Below are 16,540 nucleotides of genomic sequence, written 5' to 3' on the forward strand. Positions count from 1 at the left end.
CACTAAACAGGGCTATATTCAAGTTGGACTGGCTTATATGTGAAGTGAGGTGAAATTTTATTTAGTTTCTTTACAAATAAACAAACTTGGGCAGGAAAGGCAAAAGGTATTATGTACCCCTGTGTAAGGCCTATTCTCCGAAAACATAACAATCAAATCAACCGTGACACAATAAGTAATCGTACAGAAATGCAACTTCAATACGTGCAGTCTGCATACACAGGATATTGGGAATTGGCACACAGTGCTTAGAAAAACTAATTTCGTAACACAAGGCTTTGTACTAGGTCATAAAACAAAAAATCGAAAATTGTAATTGCATGCGACTACCTTGGGACAAAAACAACAATCTTAGTTGTCGTCTAGACTTGTTAGAAAATTACACTCTCCTTCTGTCAGAGTGAGGTCAGTTCCCGAGGCTGCTCCAGGCAAGCCGTCATCTCATCTACATTCCTTCCAGAGCATCCGTAACGGTTAGAAGCTTCGAAGACTCCCTCTTCGGCGTCTACTTGATCCCAGAAGGCCTCGAAGCCGGCCGTTGTTGCCTGGCCTCCATACTCTTGCGGTAGAGACTTGGGATGTATTTCTTCTCGAAGGCTGTCGAAGTTCTCTCCGTGGAAGCGGAACTATGGCAGTTGAGCAGTAAAAGAAATAAACATTCAACGCTCAATGTGAGCAATTACTGTTTCTAACGGCAGCACAGATGTAGTCTTTTGTTTTACCGCATATATTTTGTTTAACTCACCTCGTTTAGGAATAAAAATACTAGCTAGCGTAAACTGAGATACCTAAGTGGCAAGAGAGGGAAATTTTAGCCTTACTCTGGCGGCTTCGCCTACATCAAAATAGAAAAGAAATCAGGATGTGCGCTTACCCTTCCGGCCAGCTTGGCTTTCATGAATGGCTTGAGGATCGCAAAAATCATGTCGAAAACGTGCGACTGCCTCACTAAGTGCACTGCCTTCATCCGCATTGGCATGCAGTCCTGAAAAATTGCAAAATAAACTCGTTTTATGTGCAGTGTACACGAGTATTGTCCGAAGTGGAGTAGAGTAATTACTGTTTTGCAAAAAGAGTGCAATCGCAAATATGTCTCTATGAGTGTTTTCCTTTGTAGCCATATTACTGCTCTTGGCGGGGGGCTATTGGAGACGTACTCTCTTATTACAAATTGAGTGGCATCAGAAACTCAGCGCCTGCGTGAGTAACGTTGAAATTTTTCTCATTGTCTCAAATAATCATAGTTACTCGAGTCTCGCCAAACTGCGTTAATCTGAAATCATTGAATCTCATGTTCGCGAAACAGAATTCCATAACAGTCACGCATGATTTGAGGCTATTAAAAATCCGGTAAAAGAAATGCACGAGCCTGTGCAACGCTTTATTCGAAAATTACACAGCTCAAAGGCTCCAGGTAAAGTCTCTCCACACTAAGGATATGGCACCAACATTAGGTCTTCAGCCCATCTTCTTCAATTTGGGATTTACCCCTTTTTGCGCCTAAGTATAATTTAGAGCTCTCACGTTTCCATCGTAAGATTAGCAGCGATCCCTAATTTGCTGAATAAAATTGTCAAATCAGTCGCATGCGTGAGTAACAGCAAAAATCATTAGAGTTCGAGTGGAATAGCGCGTTTTTCTACTGAGAGGTTTTTCTTCTCCACACCAAAAAGAAAAGAAAAGAACAAATGAAATTTTACTAGCTTTTTACACGCCCGCAAGTTTTGAGCCCTTCAGAAAGCGCTTGGAAGAAATAATGAGTTAGTGGGAAACTGACAGTAAATGGACAATGTCCCTACCTTCTCAGTACATCAATTCAGGTAACCGATTGTGGCACGGCGGGTCAACTTTAGTTCGTTTTTGAGGGTTTGCTTTTTATCGCCTGCCCATGAATATGTGGTTCTTTTTAATCTAATTTAAATGCTTGAAGGCTCATGGATAAAAAGAAAAGCATTTTTTTTCGTAGCTTTTAACTTTGGCATTTAATTGGAGCAGGATAAAAAGCACTTTGTGTGGGCAGGGCTAGTACTTCGGAGTGTTTGCTTTCTTGCCTGGACACCGTTAGTTTGCTTTTTCTCATATATGCCTAGCAAATTTTTCCAATGCCGGGTTTAACGCGATAGCGCAGAAGGCGGTCTCCTTCTGCAGAAAATCTGGCGTCGGCATTGCAGGCGTTGTCGGCGTCGGCCTTAATGAGCAAAAAATCACGGGTACAGTTGCGGTAGGTGGTAGCCGGGACCTGACACTGCCGGAAGCGGACTAGTTGTAGGATTGTGTTACTTCACGCTTGACACGGCCGATTGGGCATGAGCTGTCAACGCGGGCTTGTCGATTTCCGCTGAGGAATGAAGGGAATTGAACCCTCGAGAAGCGTTGCACCTTCAGTCAGACACGTGCATACTAGGCCACGCATGTGATTACAGAGGCCATTTCATTGTTAGCCAGGTATTTATGCCTATAGTAGGCGTGGTTTTGTAGCGAAAGCTACATTGGCCACAGTCTCGACATTTCGGCGTGCCTGTCCGCGAGAAGAAGAAAAGGAGAAGGAAGAGAAGAAGGAGAAGTATAAAAAGAAGTAGAAGAGAAAGGAGAAGATGAAGAAGAAGAGGGAAAAGAAGAAGAAGAAAAATAATAGAAAGAAAAAGAAGAAGGAAAAGGTGAAGAATGAGAAAAAGAAGACAGATAACTAGGTAGTTGGTAGAGGCGAACGACAAGAGCGAGTTGCTAGCACAGAAGGTTCGTTCGAACTTTGGGACGGCGATGCGCCGTATTTCGACCTAGAGGCGATGTCATACCCCTAGACGTCTTCTACACATGAATGAGAATGGTCAACTATGAGAGGCAAGGTATGTGAAGTGATTCCTCTATGACATAAATAAAACTGAAACCATAGAGTAATCTACTATGTGCAAAATCCATGTCTTACTTTCGATGGAGGCGAAAAGCTAGGCGCCTGTGTGCTGTGCAATGTCAGTGCACATTAAAGAATACCAGGCGGTCGAAATTTCCGGAATCCTCCACTACGGCGTCTTTCATAGCCTGAGTCGCTTCGGGACGTTAAACCCCAAGACCAGGCCCATAGCCATTTTTTGCGACCTTTAGAGTATAGTATTACGCTGACGAGACATGTGACCTATTTCATTTAATTAACTCTGCTAATTGACGTGAGAGGTTGCAAACTGTGTTAAAGTTATTTGGTTCTTCCTAATGCACGAAACTACGTTTTGCACACATTTCCCAAGTTCGCCCTATTGGATAATACAAATGTTTGCTCTCGAATGCTAGAATTTAGAGATACAGTTTGATGAGTCTTAATCCCATAAAAGGCCTTTTTGACGTGGTAACTGTTTTAGTACCGTGAAGGAAATTGTCCGGTGTCGGAGAGTGCATGACCTACCTGATGGAGGTGAAATGACGGATATAATCGCACTGCCTATGTTGAAATGAGGGCTGTAAGGAAAACCCGGCTATAGAACTTGGTAGTGATACTTAAATGACAGGGGGTTGTGATTGGCCTATACTGATACTTGCTTAGTCTGGTTGCGAATAGTGATACAAGTCGTAATGTACATGCTCTAGGTATTAATCGAGCTTATTTCACCAATTTCTTTATAAACGTAATGTGTAATCTAGCGCTAGGAATTCGTTTGCGAACAAGTGTGATAGAACGTCTCAGTAGGGTAGATATTTAGGGGAGTTGAAATTGTATCATGGTAAATCTACCAGCGCGAAATATTGGGACGTGAAAGGAGACAAAACAGGCGCTGTCTAAAGACATTTCATGATTCCGTTTGCTTCCTTTTGCGTTCGCCTTTCGCGCTGGTTACACTGTGTCACAGAAATAGCAACAGATAGTTGCAGTGGGGTAATATTTACGAAAAGTTCGAAAATTTCCAACCTGGACATACTGTAATGCCTTTCTCAAGAGGCCCATGTTGATGTGCAGTAGTTTGTCAACTGAGAACTGGTCGTAGTCAATTAAAACAACCATTCCCAGCGTCTGCGTCACCGGATTAGACGCCATGTGCTCCAGGCAGATGAGGCAGGCCTTATGAACGTCTGCGTACGTTAGTTCCTCCGGAATCCATAAGCCTGAATAAAAATAACAAAGAAAAAGTGGCCAAAATAAGTGACTCAAATAATGTTGCAGTTTTTCTGCCATTTTCGATAAAGCACGTTAACCGGATACTACGTTTCACGATGACAAACCTGGGTTACTGAAGTCCATGGGTCATGTTCGTAAGATAGGCGCTGTACACCGCAGAGAAGAGGGGAAAAAATGAAGTGGTGGTGAGAATGCGGAGCAGTGAGCGGTTGACGTGAAATCTGATGTGGTGTATGCTATAGCACGTCCCGCGCTCATTTGATAGAGACTACGCCAGCGCACTAGAATTCTTATTGGGCGACGTGACTCTGCGATGCGAATGCCAGCAAACCTGGAGATAGTGGTGCTATGTGGCGACTCAGTTTCCGCCACCGCAGTTTCATCCGCAACAAGTGCAATCCGAACTTCATCGAAATAAGAGCGCCGTGCGAGGTTTACTGCAGATGTAAGGAAAGTAGGGGACCAAGCTGCTTACTAAGGGACAATACGAAATATAATGTGGCGTCTCTATCGTCGTAACCAGTACTGGGAACCGTCGACCGTGTCCCTTGAGGCTCCATTTTTTGTGCACCCACATACAGCTCTTTCATGTTCGCGCTGGGGAGCAATAACCAGTTAGTGCTTTTTCTTGTAATGCACTAGATTTTGAAAATTGTCAAGGCTAAAACTGCCAAGCACCAGCGTCGGTACCCGGTGGTGCCTAGTGGGCATTCTCCTCTCTTTATCCGCAACCTGCCAATCAAAGGAGGTGTAGAGAGTGAAATCTTGCGCTACAGTAGAGCGAAAGCATATAGAGAGAGAAATAATCCGCTGCACTAGTATAGTGTAGAGGATCAAACGTCCGGACTGTGGACTGGACTGAAAACGATAAGGCTAAAAATAATAAAGCAAAATAATGAAAGCAGTGATTGAGAATTGAAATGAAAGCAGAATAAAATCATAATTTCAGAAGAACCGGAATCAGAATTTACCGGCTATAAATGCTAAATGCTCTCGCATTTGCTTCGCGCCAGTACAATTGATCATGTATATTTTTTATGTTCTGTGCGATCAAAACCTGCAAAGACAAAAAATTTGTTGCGTAGTTTGTTTTCTCTTAATTTAAAGGGAACGTAATGAACTAGCTTAATATGTAGTGACTGGTTTGTTTCCTCTCTATTTCTCTCTCACTCTCTTTATTCTGTCTTCGTTGCCTCAGAAAGTTAATGATATCGTTCATAGTGTCTGTTAGGACGAACGGTTTTGACAAAACTGGGGATTTCAATTTTCATCCGAGGCCAGTGCTCATCTGTCATCCAACATTGCGTCTATATATCGTCATTGAAAACATAAATAGCATGCACAAAACACAACACCTGCCTGGTTTCCATAGCAATATGGGCCGCCCGAGGACGTCGGGCTCCGGCAACACCATTACTAATTGTCGAGCCGCTGGCGACACCGTGCTTGGTACGAATTCGCTGTAAATGTCTCGGCTGGCAGCACGGTTTCTGTAGTAGTTGTTGATAGTCTGCAGTGCCGCATCCACGTTGTATTTGCGGACTCGAAGAAAGCGCAGTAGGAATCCCACATCTCTGTTGGCGTTGAGTTGCGTCTCCGCTGTGAAGGTTAATGGTATAGAAAATATGAAACTGCCCATGGCAACTCACACTAAGCGTCCATGGAATGCCGGTTGGATATTAGAAAATTATAAACGATGGTACATTGAGAGCCGGCATGTGATCCTTGGGGAATACGGCAGAATGAAGCAGGACTAAGACGAAACCTCACCGCGCTACATATTAAACGTTTCGACAAGACTGTCTTTGTCTGGCCCCGACAAAGACAAGCCGTTCAGTACAAACGTTGGCTACCAAACAGATGCTTAGTCACTACTCAATGACATAAGCAAATTAAATGATAATCACTGTAAGCACGTAAGATATGATTTTATGTCGACGTCTACAATGGAAACTGATATCCCATAGTTCAGCCTTCGCGGGTGTCTACCCCTATTAAACGACTTTGTGGAGTCTTCTAAGTATACCTCTGTGACTTTATCTTTATGAACCGGAAAATATCACAGGATTTATTCTCACCAGGAACTTATTCTATTTCACTATTAGTATAGTGGTCCTTGTTTTCCAACGTAAATATGACGTTTGACTGCTCCCTGATATCGAAACTTTGTTCTCATTGCTGCACTGAATTATGCCAGGACGTCAATTTAGCTTCCAGTTCAGTTTATTGTTACCTTTGATAATTTTAGCCTGACACCCGTTTCTACTGTCCTATATATAAGGAAGAGTACGCGATGACTCATAGTCACCCGTAGAGACTATCCGAGCAATCAGAGACTGTTGTTGTTTTACTATTGCGACGTTGTTAGGCGAGGCTAGCTCGTACATGAATTTTAGTATAAATTCTTCCTCTTTGACGCTTTATGTACTGAAAAGCACATTGCTAAAATTCGCAGCTTGGAACAGCCGAGCACTACGCCAATTTTTCGCTACCTGAAAAACAAAAAGGAAAGTTACTGAAGCACTGGGGCACCCATTCCGCAATGTTTTGACGGGGAAAGCTCTGGCGTCCCTGTGAGACATCCCAAAAATGGGTGCGGAGAAAGAAGGGCTCAAAGGCTGGAGGGCATGCCTCAAGTATGTCTGCAAATATCCGCACACAGATTAACTATGCTGTTCGGCTACGGTTGCAGTTGTCTGCCTTATTCGAAGTATAATTGATTGTAATATATATATATATATATATATATATATATATATATATATATATATATATATATATATATATATATATATATATATATATATATATATAGACTTCCCGTAGTTGCTAAGTATCAAAACTTGATAAAGGTTTAACTTCTCGAAACTTGGCTCGCTAGTTTAGGGTTACTATGAGAGCTAAGGGAAGCTTACCGTCCAAGAGCCTCAAAAGCTTTTCAACCGCTTCTCGCCTCTTTTGAGGAGTTTCTCCAAGTTCCTCTTCTGCGACTCGCTGCAACTTGAAGGGCAGGGCATCTTCAGATGTGTCCCATATGTCTTCAACGCATTTCTTGCTGTACATGCCTGACATGCTCGTGTAGTGTGACGTCCACCTCAGCCAAGTTCTGAGCCTAATGGCAGCGAATCGCGGTGAAGGCGAAGAGACTGCGCTGTGCACTGCGGGTATGCGGAAAATGACACGTATGCAACCCCAAAACACCAGAAGGAAGAAGAGAGTGCTTTGCGGCTGATCCTTCAGTCGGTGGCCAAGGAAACAACACCGAACGAAGCACACGGCAGTTTTCCAGGAAGGTTCCCGATGCTACTTAGAACACTGTTCAATATCCTGAAGCACACTTCCGGTACGAAACGCTCTCGTATTTTCTTTAGTGGCATGAAAATATTAGAATTTTTAGTTGTTTGTTTCGCTGACCTCATCAAGAAATGTCTATTATTCAATAGGTTCCAAAATAACCTGAATATTCTCCGACATTTTCAAGTTTTTTGAATAGATTCGAATGAGGTCCTGGGAGATAGGATAAGCGTGCATATTTCAGCGACTGTTTAGAGGTATTTGATAAAGTCGCGAGGAGGCAGCATGCTGTTTAAGCCGTCAATTGCAACCACATTCAGCGTACCGTTGACAGACCAATTTGACTCAAATTATGGCCCCCGAAATCATTTTGCAGGGTGCTATCTGTTCACTCCAAGCCATTTACCTTTGCATTTTAATGTTCTTTCTCTCCCCCACACGCCTACTCTCCTGATTTCCTCCTTATCCTCTTCAAATACACTTATTATGTCCTTTCACATTACGCGCGCTGAACTGGACTAACTTAACGTGTAGCTTCTAAGACTCACAACAACAGGTGACCAGATCAATATTAATTGAAAACTGGTAAACAGCTGCACCCCTTCATGGATCACTGCCTTGTCGTGGCGGAGGGGCTTGCGAAACTCGATGAAGTCGTGAGCTCTGCTGTGTAGGGCCACCCAAGATAGACAGGTCACGGCAGAGAGTTCTGACAAAATGTGATTCACTGGAGAAGGTAATGGCAACCCACTCCAGTATTTCCTGCCAAGAAAACCCTATGGCCAGTCACAATACCATTAATGATATGGCGCCGGAAGATGAGCCCCCCAGGTTGGAAGGCGTCCCACATGTTACTGGGGATGAATAAAGGGCGATTCCTAGTAGCTCCAGGACGAATGAAGCGGCTGGGCTAAAGCCAAAAGGACGCTCAGTTGTGGATGTGTCGGGAAGCGACCGGAAAGTCCGATGTTGCAAGGAGATATATCACATATCAACATGGAATGTAAGATCTATGACGCAAGGTAAACTGGATGTCGTCAAGCGAGAAATGAACCTATTGAACATTGATATCTTGGGTATCAGCGAGCTCAAGTGGACCGGAATGGGATAATTTAACTCCGGCGACCATTATGTCTTTTATTGTGGGCACGAATCCAAGAGAAGGAATGGGGTCGCTCTCATAGTAAACAGAAGAATGGGTAAAGCAGTGCTAGGGTACAACCCCAAAAACGACCGAATGATTTCACTTCGGATCCAAGGTCACCCTCTCAACATAACAGTTATCCAAGTCTATGCACCGTCCACTACTGCTGAAAAAGCTGACGTTGAGAGATTTTATGCGGACCTACAATGCCTTTTAGACCGCACCCCATCATCAGACGTCGTTTTTCTCGTAGGAGACTGGAATGCTAAGCTCGGGAGTGAAGAAATATCCGGAATTGTAGGCAAGTTCGGTCTTGGCGAGTCAAATGAAGCTGGACAGAGGCTAGTAGAGTTTTGTCAAGAAAACAACCTGACCATAGCGAATACTCATTTTCAACAGCACAAGAGGCGCCTGTACACATGGACTTCACCGGACGGTCTGTACAGGAATCAGATCGATTATATTCTTTGCCGGCAGAGATGGAGAAGCGCTATACAAGCAGTAAAAACAAGGCCTGGGGCCGATTGTGGCACCGATCATCAGCTTCTTGTTGCCAAAATTAAGCTTCGATTGAGGAAAACTCAGAAAACTAGAAGGCCTTTCAGGTATGATCTGGATCAAATTCCACTAGAATATGCTGTGGAAGGGAGCAATCGATTTCAAGAATTAGATCTAGAAGACAGAGAGCCCGAAGAGATGTGGACTGATGTTCGTGATATAATACAAGAAGATGCTACTAAGGTAGTTCCAAAGCAAAAGAAATGCAAGAAAGCAAACTGCTTATCTGAAGAGGCTTTGCAAATAGCTGAGGAAAGGAGGATGGCAAAAGTTATGGGGGAAAGAGAAAGATACAAGGTTCTCAATGCGGATTTTCAGAAAATAGCAAGGAGAGATAAGAATGCCTTCCTGAACATACAGTGCCAAGCAGTTGAGGACAACAGGCAATTAAGGAACACAAGAGCTCTGTACAAGACAATCAAAGATATCAAAAGAAGCTTCTGTGCTAAGCTGGGCGTGATAAAGGACAAACGAGGCAAGGACCTCACTGCAGCCTCAGAGATAAAGAAGAGGTGGCAGGAATACACAGTAGAACTGTACAAGAAGGACCCGAATGTGCAAACCCAACATAAGACGGTTGTGATTACTGATCTCGAGCCGGGCATCCTGAAGAGTGAAGTTGAATGGGCCTTAGCCAGTCTTGCTAAGAAGAAAGCCAGCGGAAGTGATGGCATTCCAGCTGAGTTGCTTCAAAACCTCAACCATGACGCTTTTAGCATTCTGCATACATTATGTCAGAAGATTTGGACAACCCTGCAGTGGCCACGGGATTGGAGGAGGTCAGTTTACATCCCCATTCCAAAGAAAGGCAGTGCCAAATATTGTTCCAACTACCGCACGATCGCACTTATTTCGTATGCTAGCAAGGTGATATTGAAAATCCTCCAAGGTAGGCTGCAGCAGTATGTGGATCGGGAGCTTCCGGACATGCAAGCTGGGTTTCGCAAAGGCAGAGGAACTAGAGACCAAATTGCCAACCTCCGCTGGATCATGGAAAAAGCAAGAGAGTTCCAGAAACCCATCTACTTCTGCTTTATTGATTATGCGAAAGCGTTTGACTGCGTAGATCACAGCAGATTGTGGCAAGCTCTCCAAGAGATGGGAGTTCCAATTCACCTCATCTGTCTCCTCAGGAACCTGTATGAAAGACAAGAGGCCACAGTCAGAACTGGGCATGGTCTTACCGATTGGTTTCCGATTGAGAAAGGAGTGAGGCAAGGCTGCATACTGTCGCCCTGCCTATTTAACCTATATGCAGAGTGCATCATGAGGAAGGCCGGTCTGGACGAGTCTTCATATGGAGTGAAGATTGCTGGAAAACGTATCAACAACCTTAGATATGCGGATGATACCACTTTAATGGCAGAAAGTGAAGTGGAACTCAAGAGACTTCTGATGCGCGTAAAAGAAGAGGGTGAGAAGTTTGGGCTTAAACTGAACATCAAAAAGACAAAGATCATGGCGTCTTGCCCTATCAAGTCCTGGGGCATCAATGGACAAGAAGTGGAAGCTGTGACAGATTTTCTCTTCTTGGGCTCCAAGATTACCTCGGAAGGAGACTGCAGCCATGAAATTAGGAGACGCCTGCTTCTGGGAAAGAAAGCAATGGTTAGCCTTGACCGCCTAGTAAAGAGCAGAGACATTAGTCTGCCAACCAAGATCCGTATAACTCGTGCTATGGTCTTTCCAGTTGTGATGTATGGATGCGAGAGTTGGACTGTGAAAAAGGCTGACCGCCGAAGAATTGACGCGTTTGAATTGTGGTGCTGGCGAAGACTCTTGAGAGTTCCTTGGACTGCCAGAAGATCAAATCAGTCGATATTGTCGACCATAAACCCTGACTGCTCATTGGAGGGTCAAATTCTAAAGTTAAAACTCAGCTACTTTGGTCATCTGATGAGAAGAGAGGAGTCGCTGGAGAAAGATTTGATGTTGGGAAAGGTTGACGGTCGCCGGAGAAGGGGTAGGCAGCAAACGCGATGGTTAGATGGCATCCTCGAGGCACTGCAGATGAAGTTATGTGATGTTAGGAAGATAGTGAGAGACCGGAAAGCGTGGCGTGAAATGGTCCATAGGGTCACGAAGAGTCGGACACGACTGAACGACTGAACTGAACTGAAACAGCTGCAATTTCAAATTCAAATTGTAGTCATGTTTGTGGTATTCACAGTGCGTGGCCTCATGATATCCATAGTGGAGCGGAAAGTTGAGCAAATGTAACAAGATTAACTGCAAAAAAAAAAAATACAGTGCTGCTCGAAGACAGCGGCAAGAAGTAGCGCATTCGCGCTAGATTTCTTCGCGCTACAGGCGCATTCGCACGCCACGATTGTGCTGCTCTCAACCGAGGCTTCAGTGAACTAAATCCGATGCGGCCGTGACTCCATGGCCCCGCTACAGAGGCCGCTTCAGGCAGTCGGCGCACGTGACGGTAATAATTTCAGCGAGCTCCGCGCGTTCGCTGCAACCATTGCCAACATAATAGGCTACCGTTGGAACTGGGCACGGCCGCCTAAAAGTTCGTTAGCTCAAACGGAAATTGAGAGCACCACAACTGTGCCGCGCGAATGCGGTACTCACGTGATATATTTGTGTTTCGCCGGCTTTCTTTAGAGCTTGGAAAAAAGATACACGGGAGGGTTTCCTTATCGGCAATAAATCGAATGGGTGTTTCAGAGGGTGCTCTCCAACTTTGCAAATCACATTTATTGTCTAAAGGTAACAGTGAGTAGATTAGGACATTCAATTTCTAATTAATTAAATGCAAAATAAATATATTCTCTGGCGTGCGTCAGACGGATGACAGCTGCATAGAAGTGTTTTTTCTGGCCTACCTCAAATGTTTACTTTTTAACCAATCGCTAAGGTTAGCTTGGACACCCTGTATATGACACTCAATATACCGCCTATTTGCGAAACCTGTTCATGTAAAGTAGGCTTTTTATGGTGTATTTAGACGCAGAAAGCCGCAGCCGCATCACGAAGAAGCAGAGAATGAGTGAAAGATGAAGCATCACTCTGGATTGATTTGGATTAATTTTGACTACCTGGGGATCTTTAACGTGCGCTGATATATCGCACAACACAGGGAAGACTTCTTCAATCTTTAACGTGCGCTGATATATCGCACAACACAGGGAAGACTTCTTCATTTCGCCTTTACCAAAACATTGTCATCGCAATAAGGTTTAAGCATTCAAGGTTCAGCAAGCAAGGTTCAGCATTCACTGCGGCGGGGTGGCTTTAAACAGCATCTCCTTAACCTGCGAAGAAATGTTTGCTGGCACTGCAACCGTTAATGTTGACACTAAAACTCCCAATAAAACGATCAATGCCTGCCTTTTGAGCTTACGCTGGGAAAAAGCTCATGTCGCGTTAACTGCATATTTATTTCTTCATTGCAGCAAACCACATATGCAGAAATCACCGAAAGAATGCACTAAAGGTATGGTGCAGTGACAAAACGCTTTGCCGCACATTACATAAATATTGGCATGTGACGCTGAAGGCGTATTAAAATCTACAGAGACGTCCAATTGTTTTTTGTTTTTTGTGACACCACTGCGTTGGGTGCAGATGGTAGAACACATCTGGTTTTTCCCTTCGACACTGCTTGGTGGAGAACTAACGCTGCACACTAAACAAAAAGTGTTATTTATAACGTACTGGAGCCAGTCAAAAGCACGAAAAGCTTGCAGCGGCACGAAAGGTAATGTATATAAAAATATTCATCTGATATTTTTGGTGGGCATTGATTTTGCTCCCTCATTTTAAACCAATATAATTTTTCTGTGTCATTGTAAATTCATATTCTTGTGGGTTTTCTTTCATACCCATTTCGACCAGTAACAGAGGCATTTTCAGCTTTATGTGCAGACTACGAGTGGCAGAGGACTAAAACACAAAAGTATCTGCACCACGGCAACGCACGCTTGTTTATCAGGTGTTCTGTTCGGATTAAGGTGCCTTATTCATTGCAACTTGGTCGCTTTATCCTAGATGTGTGATTTAATTCCGCAGCTGCGCTTCCTGAAGTGGACGTTGGCTAAGCATTTTAACTACAGTATACGATTCCGCGAAATATGCTGTCATAAACGATCGTACCAAATATCATGCTTGAAATGTGAATAAATTCCTACAAAATTGCTAGTCGTTTTGAGGACACGCGTTGGGTATCAGTTTGAGCCGTTTCCCACCCAATCAACATTGGCGCTCACGACCGCTTCCCCAGCAGCAGCATCGTGTGTAGCTGACTGAGCGCCGTATAGCCTAACAAGTCGCCGACATGCTAAAATTTGGTGTAACCTGTGAATAGTTTAGTCCATGGTCGTCTCTTGTGACCCTATAGTTAAGAAGGATGGATCAATATGCTTTTGTGTTGACTATCGCCGCCTCAACAATACTACTCGTTGAGGTGTATATGCTCTCCCACAAATAGACGACGCCCTAGACTGATTACAAAACACAAAATACTTTTCTTTCTTGGATTTGCTTTCTGGGTGTTGGCAACTACCAATGGCAACGGCTGATCCTGACAAAACCGCGTTTGTCTCCCGGACGGACTCTACGAATTCAACTTTATGCCATCCCAACTCTGTAAAACCCAAACACAATCGAAATAATGTTAGACACCGCATTGTGCAGCCTGGAATGGAACATGTTTGTACTATCCGGATGATATCGACATCTTTTCAACCGGTGTTTTCACCCACCTGACTCGCCTTCGCCAGGTCCTGACCCGCCCGACAGGCGCCGGCTTTCAACTCAACCCTAAAAAGTAATTTAACATAATTGTGGAGCGGAAGCTTCTGAGCTTTCTTCAAAAGCTCAAGGTGATGTTGTTCCACACCGGTGAACTTGAAAGTATTAGCCTATCCGCGTGACTCACTCACTCGGCGGGTGCACCGAACCACGTGGCAAGCCGCTCTCCTGCTGCAGGATGCTTCTCAGTGCTATTGGAAGAACTCGTTGCAGGCACTAGTTTGGCTATGAATTGAACAAGCCTGGCTGAATCTGACCGCGCGCAAACGCTGGACGCCGTTTTATATTCATAATATAAAGGTGTTGTGACATTGACCTAATTAAGTGTAGGAGTCCAACTGAACATGAGGCACATAGGGCGCCTTTCTTTCCACAAATACAAAAAGAAGGGACCAGAAATCGCATAATTAAGAGGCGGTGGTATAGGAGCTTAAGCGTTTACTCTCCAGATATTGTTCAAACGTTTCAAGATTGCTGTCGGTTTGCGCGGTGCTCCAAATTTTTTCTAAGCAGTGTTCACAAAAAAGTCCCAAGTACTGTTCACCATGGTGCTGTGCCATCTTAACAATTCAAGATGACGTTCACCCTAACGTCGGAGGCTAGGACTGGTGCTAAATGGTTCGTTTAGTTAATGGTGGTTTAGGGTCAGGTGGTGAAGGGTGGCATATCCCTGGCCCTACAAGGCTGGGACGGTAGATCTACGCCGCTTGCGGCGGCGACTAGCCATCTACCGAATTTTATGTTGTGTGCGGTCATTGCACCCGTCACCTCTTCGATGGTGGTCGATGGCTGTTGTTGCTGCGCGCGTCTTTCTCTTCCTCTTCTTTTTATTTTTTTCTGTATTTTCTTTTCAGTCTGCGCGAGGCAGCGGAGTTGGCTCAGCTACAGAGCCAGTAGCAAGACCGTGCATTTTATTTTATTTTCCTTCTTCCTACAGCCACAACAACAACAATCTCCTGAAGAATTTCGACCACGTGGGGATCTTTAGCTTGTACTGAAATCGCACTGCACAAGAACGCCTTTGCATTTCGCCTGCATCGAAACGCGGTACTCCAATTCAGCGGAGCGACTTAACCATTGACCCACCGTGGCGAGTATGGCCGGTGAACCAGCAGCAGCAGGAGGACGCCGCTGGTACAAAACGAATTGTCGTTACGTGCTCAAAATTTTGATACCCGAATTTGAAACACAGGAGTGAAATTCAAGCGTGCCTACCACTAAGTGGGCAACCGATTTGGACAGCTAATGATTTTCAATCGAACGCTGATCGGTGGTGTGCTCACATTTATATAATATAGATATGTCATTACCCTAATATTGTGACCCAATAGATGGTGGAAGAGACCAGAGTGGTGTCTAACGATTGGTTGGGCTACTACGTGTAAAACTTCAATTATAAATCTACTCTCATTTTGATGCGAAAGTTGCACCATTGACCATTGGGGCTCCAAAGTGGTCACAATTATCATATGCAGGGGAGTGCGTATCTTGCGAACCACTGGGCGATGGATAACAGCTTACGCTCCTGTACAGCTCTTATCGGCAGTGGCCGCAGTTTTTCATAGTGACGTGACCCATAGGGTGTTGAAAATTTAGTTTAGGTTCCGAATTGGCCCCCTGTGTTTAGAAAAGTGTTATTAGACATTAGACATTGACATGTCTGAAGACAAATGAGCAAAACTGAAAATGTACACGGTTAAGGACAGAGGACACTGCACATAATATACCTCATGACGAAGAAATATTCAAAAATCACTATTTACATTCAGAAAAAAAATTGGCTGCTCATGATGATGATATATAGAATTTCGAATCACAGTGTACAATAGTTTGACAAATAAGAATCGCTACAAACATGTACAACAATCGCATGCACAGTGCGTATTACACATGTGTTTTGGGATGTGTACAGTTGTGAACTGACATAGATATTTTCATTGCAACAGGTACCAAGGTGGGCTGAAAGCCACCCGGACACGTCCATTCGACACGCAAACAAAAGAGCAAGGCCATCTACCTTTCATCTGAAATCGGTTGATAGCAACAATTCTAAAAAAGGTGTGCACTGCCCCCCAAACGATTCGAGCAACGACGCATTGTTGGGCAATGTGACGATTAGATTCTTGAAGTGGCCATTTGGAGCACTGCGCTGTCCACACAATGTCCCATCGCTGCAGCCGGTCTTGTAAAAGCAAAACCTTCTACTCCAAGAGCCACATAAAGTCATGTAGATTCCCTGGCAGAAAGGATGTTGTGAGTGGTAACCAAGAAATGGAATCCGCCCTTCGTTTGCGTACTGCAGGCACTATCTGAAGAAGTAACGTTCCCATTGACTGTACTACTCCGTTCGCCATGATGTCTAAGGCTGGCATGGCAACGAAATGCCACTATAAAGGAATACAAAATAGAAATACGTACTGCCCTGCCGAAAGTCGCGCATAGGTTCGTTGCAGCAGCCGCAATGCACACCTTAAAATTTCTTTCTGCTTAGCGACATTGGTGATTTTGCAGTACGCACACGGCCCCAAAGACTTCTATATTACCTCAAATAATGCACACAAGAAACGCTGCCAGAAAACGGCAGGGTTCATGAGACCTTTGAATGACTCGATTTGACAGCACTAATTCCGCAGCCGCCGCAGCACTACAACGTTCTGGCTTTCCGGCCGTCCAGTCCA

General features: G+C 44.3%; 1 protein-coding gene across 1 annotated transcript; it reads right to left on the reverse strand.

Annotated features, from left to right (window-relative positions):
• Positions 1-395: 395 nt before the first annotated feature.
• On the reverse strand, positions 396-7,177 carry LOC146185485 (alpha-tocopherol transfer protein-like). Its single transcript, XM_084605537.1, has 5 exons — positions 7,021-7,177; positions 5,465-5,704; positions 3,899-4,092; positions 875-985; positions 396-626 (listed from the first exon to the last, which is right to left on the reverse strand). Exons 1-5 carry the CDS (start codon positions 7,175-7,177, stop codon positions 396-398), a joined length of 933 nt encoding a protein of 310 aa, XP_084461663.1.
• Between the last annotated feature and the right edge of the window lie 9,363 nt (positions 7,178-16,540).

This window comes from Amblyomma maculatum, chromosome 6, assembly GCF_055883805.1.
Source record: "Amblyomma maculatum isolate TAMU_Amacu chromosome 6, ASM5588380v1, whole genome shotgun sequence".
In the NCBI taxonomy this organism is placed as follows: domain Eukaryota; kingdom Metazoa; phylum Arthropoda; class Arachnida; order Ixodida; family Ixodidae; genus Amblyomma; species Amblyomma maculatum.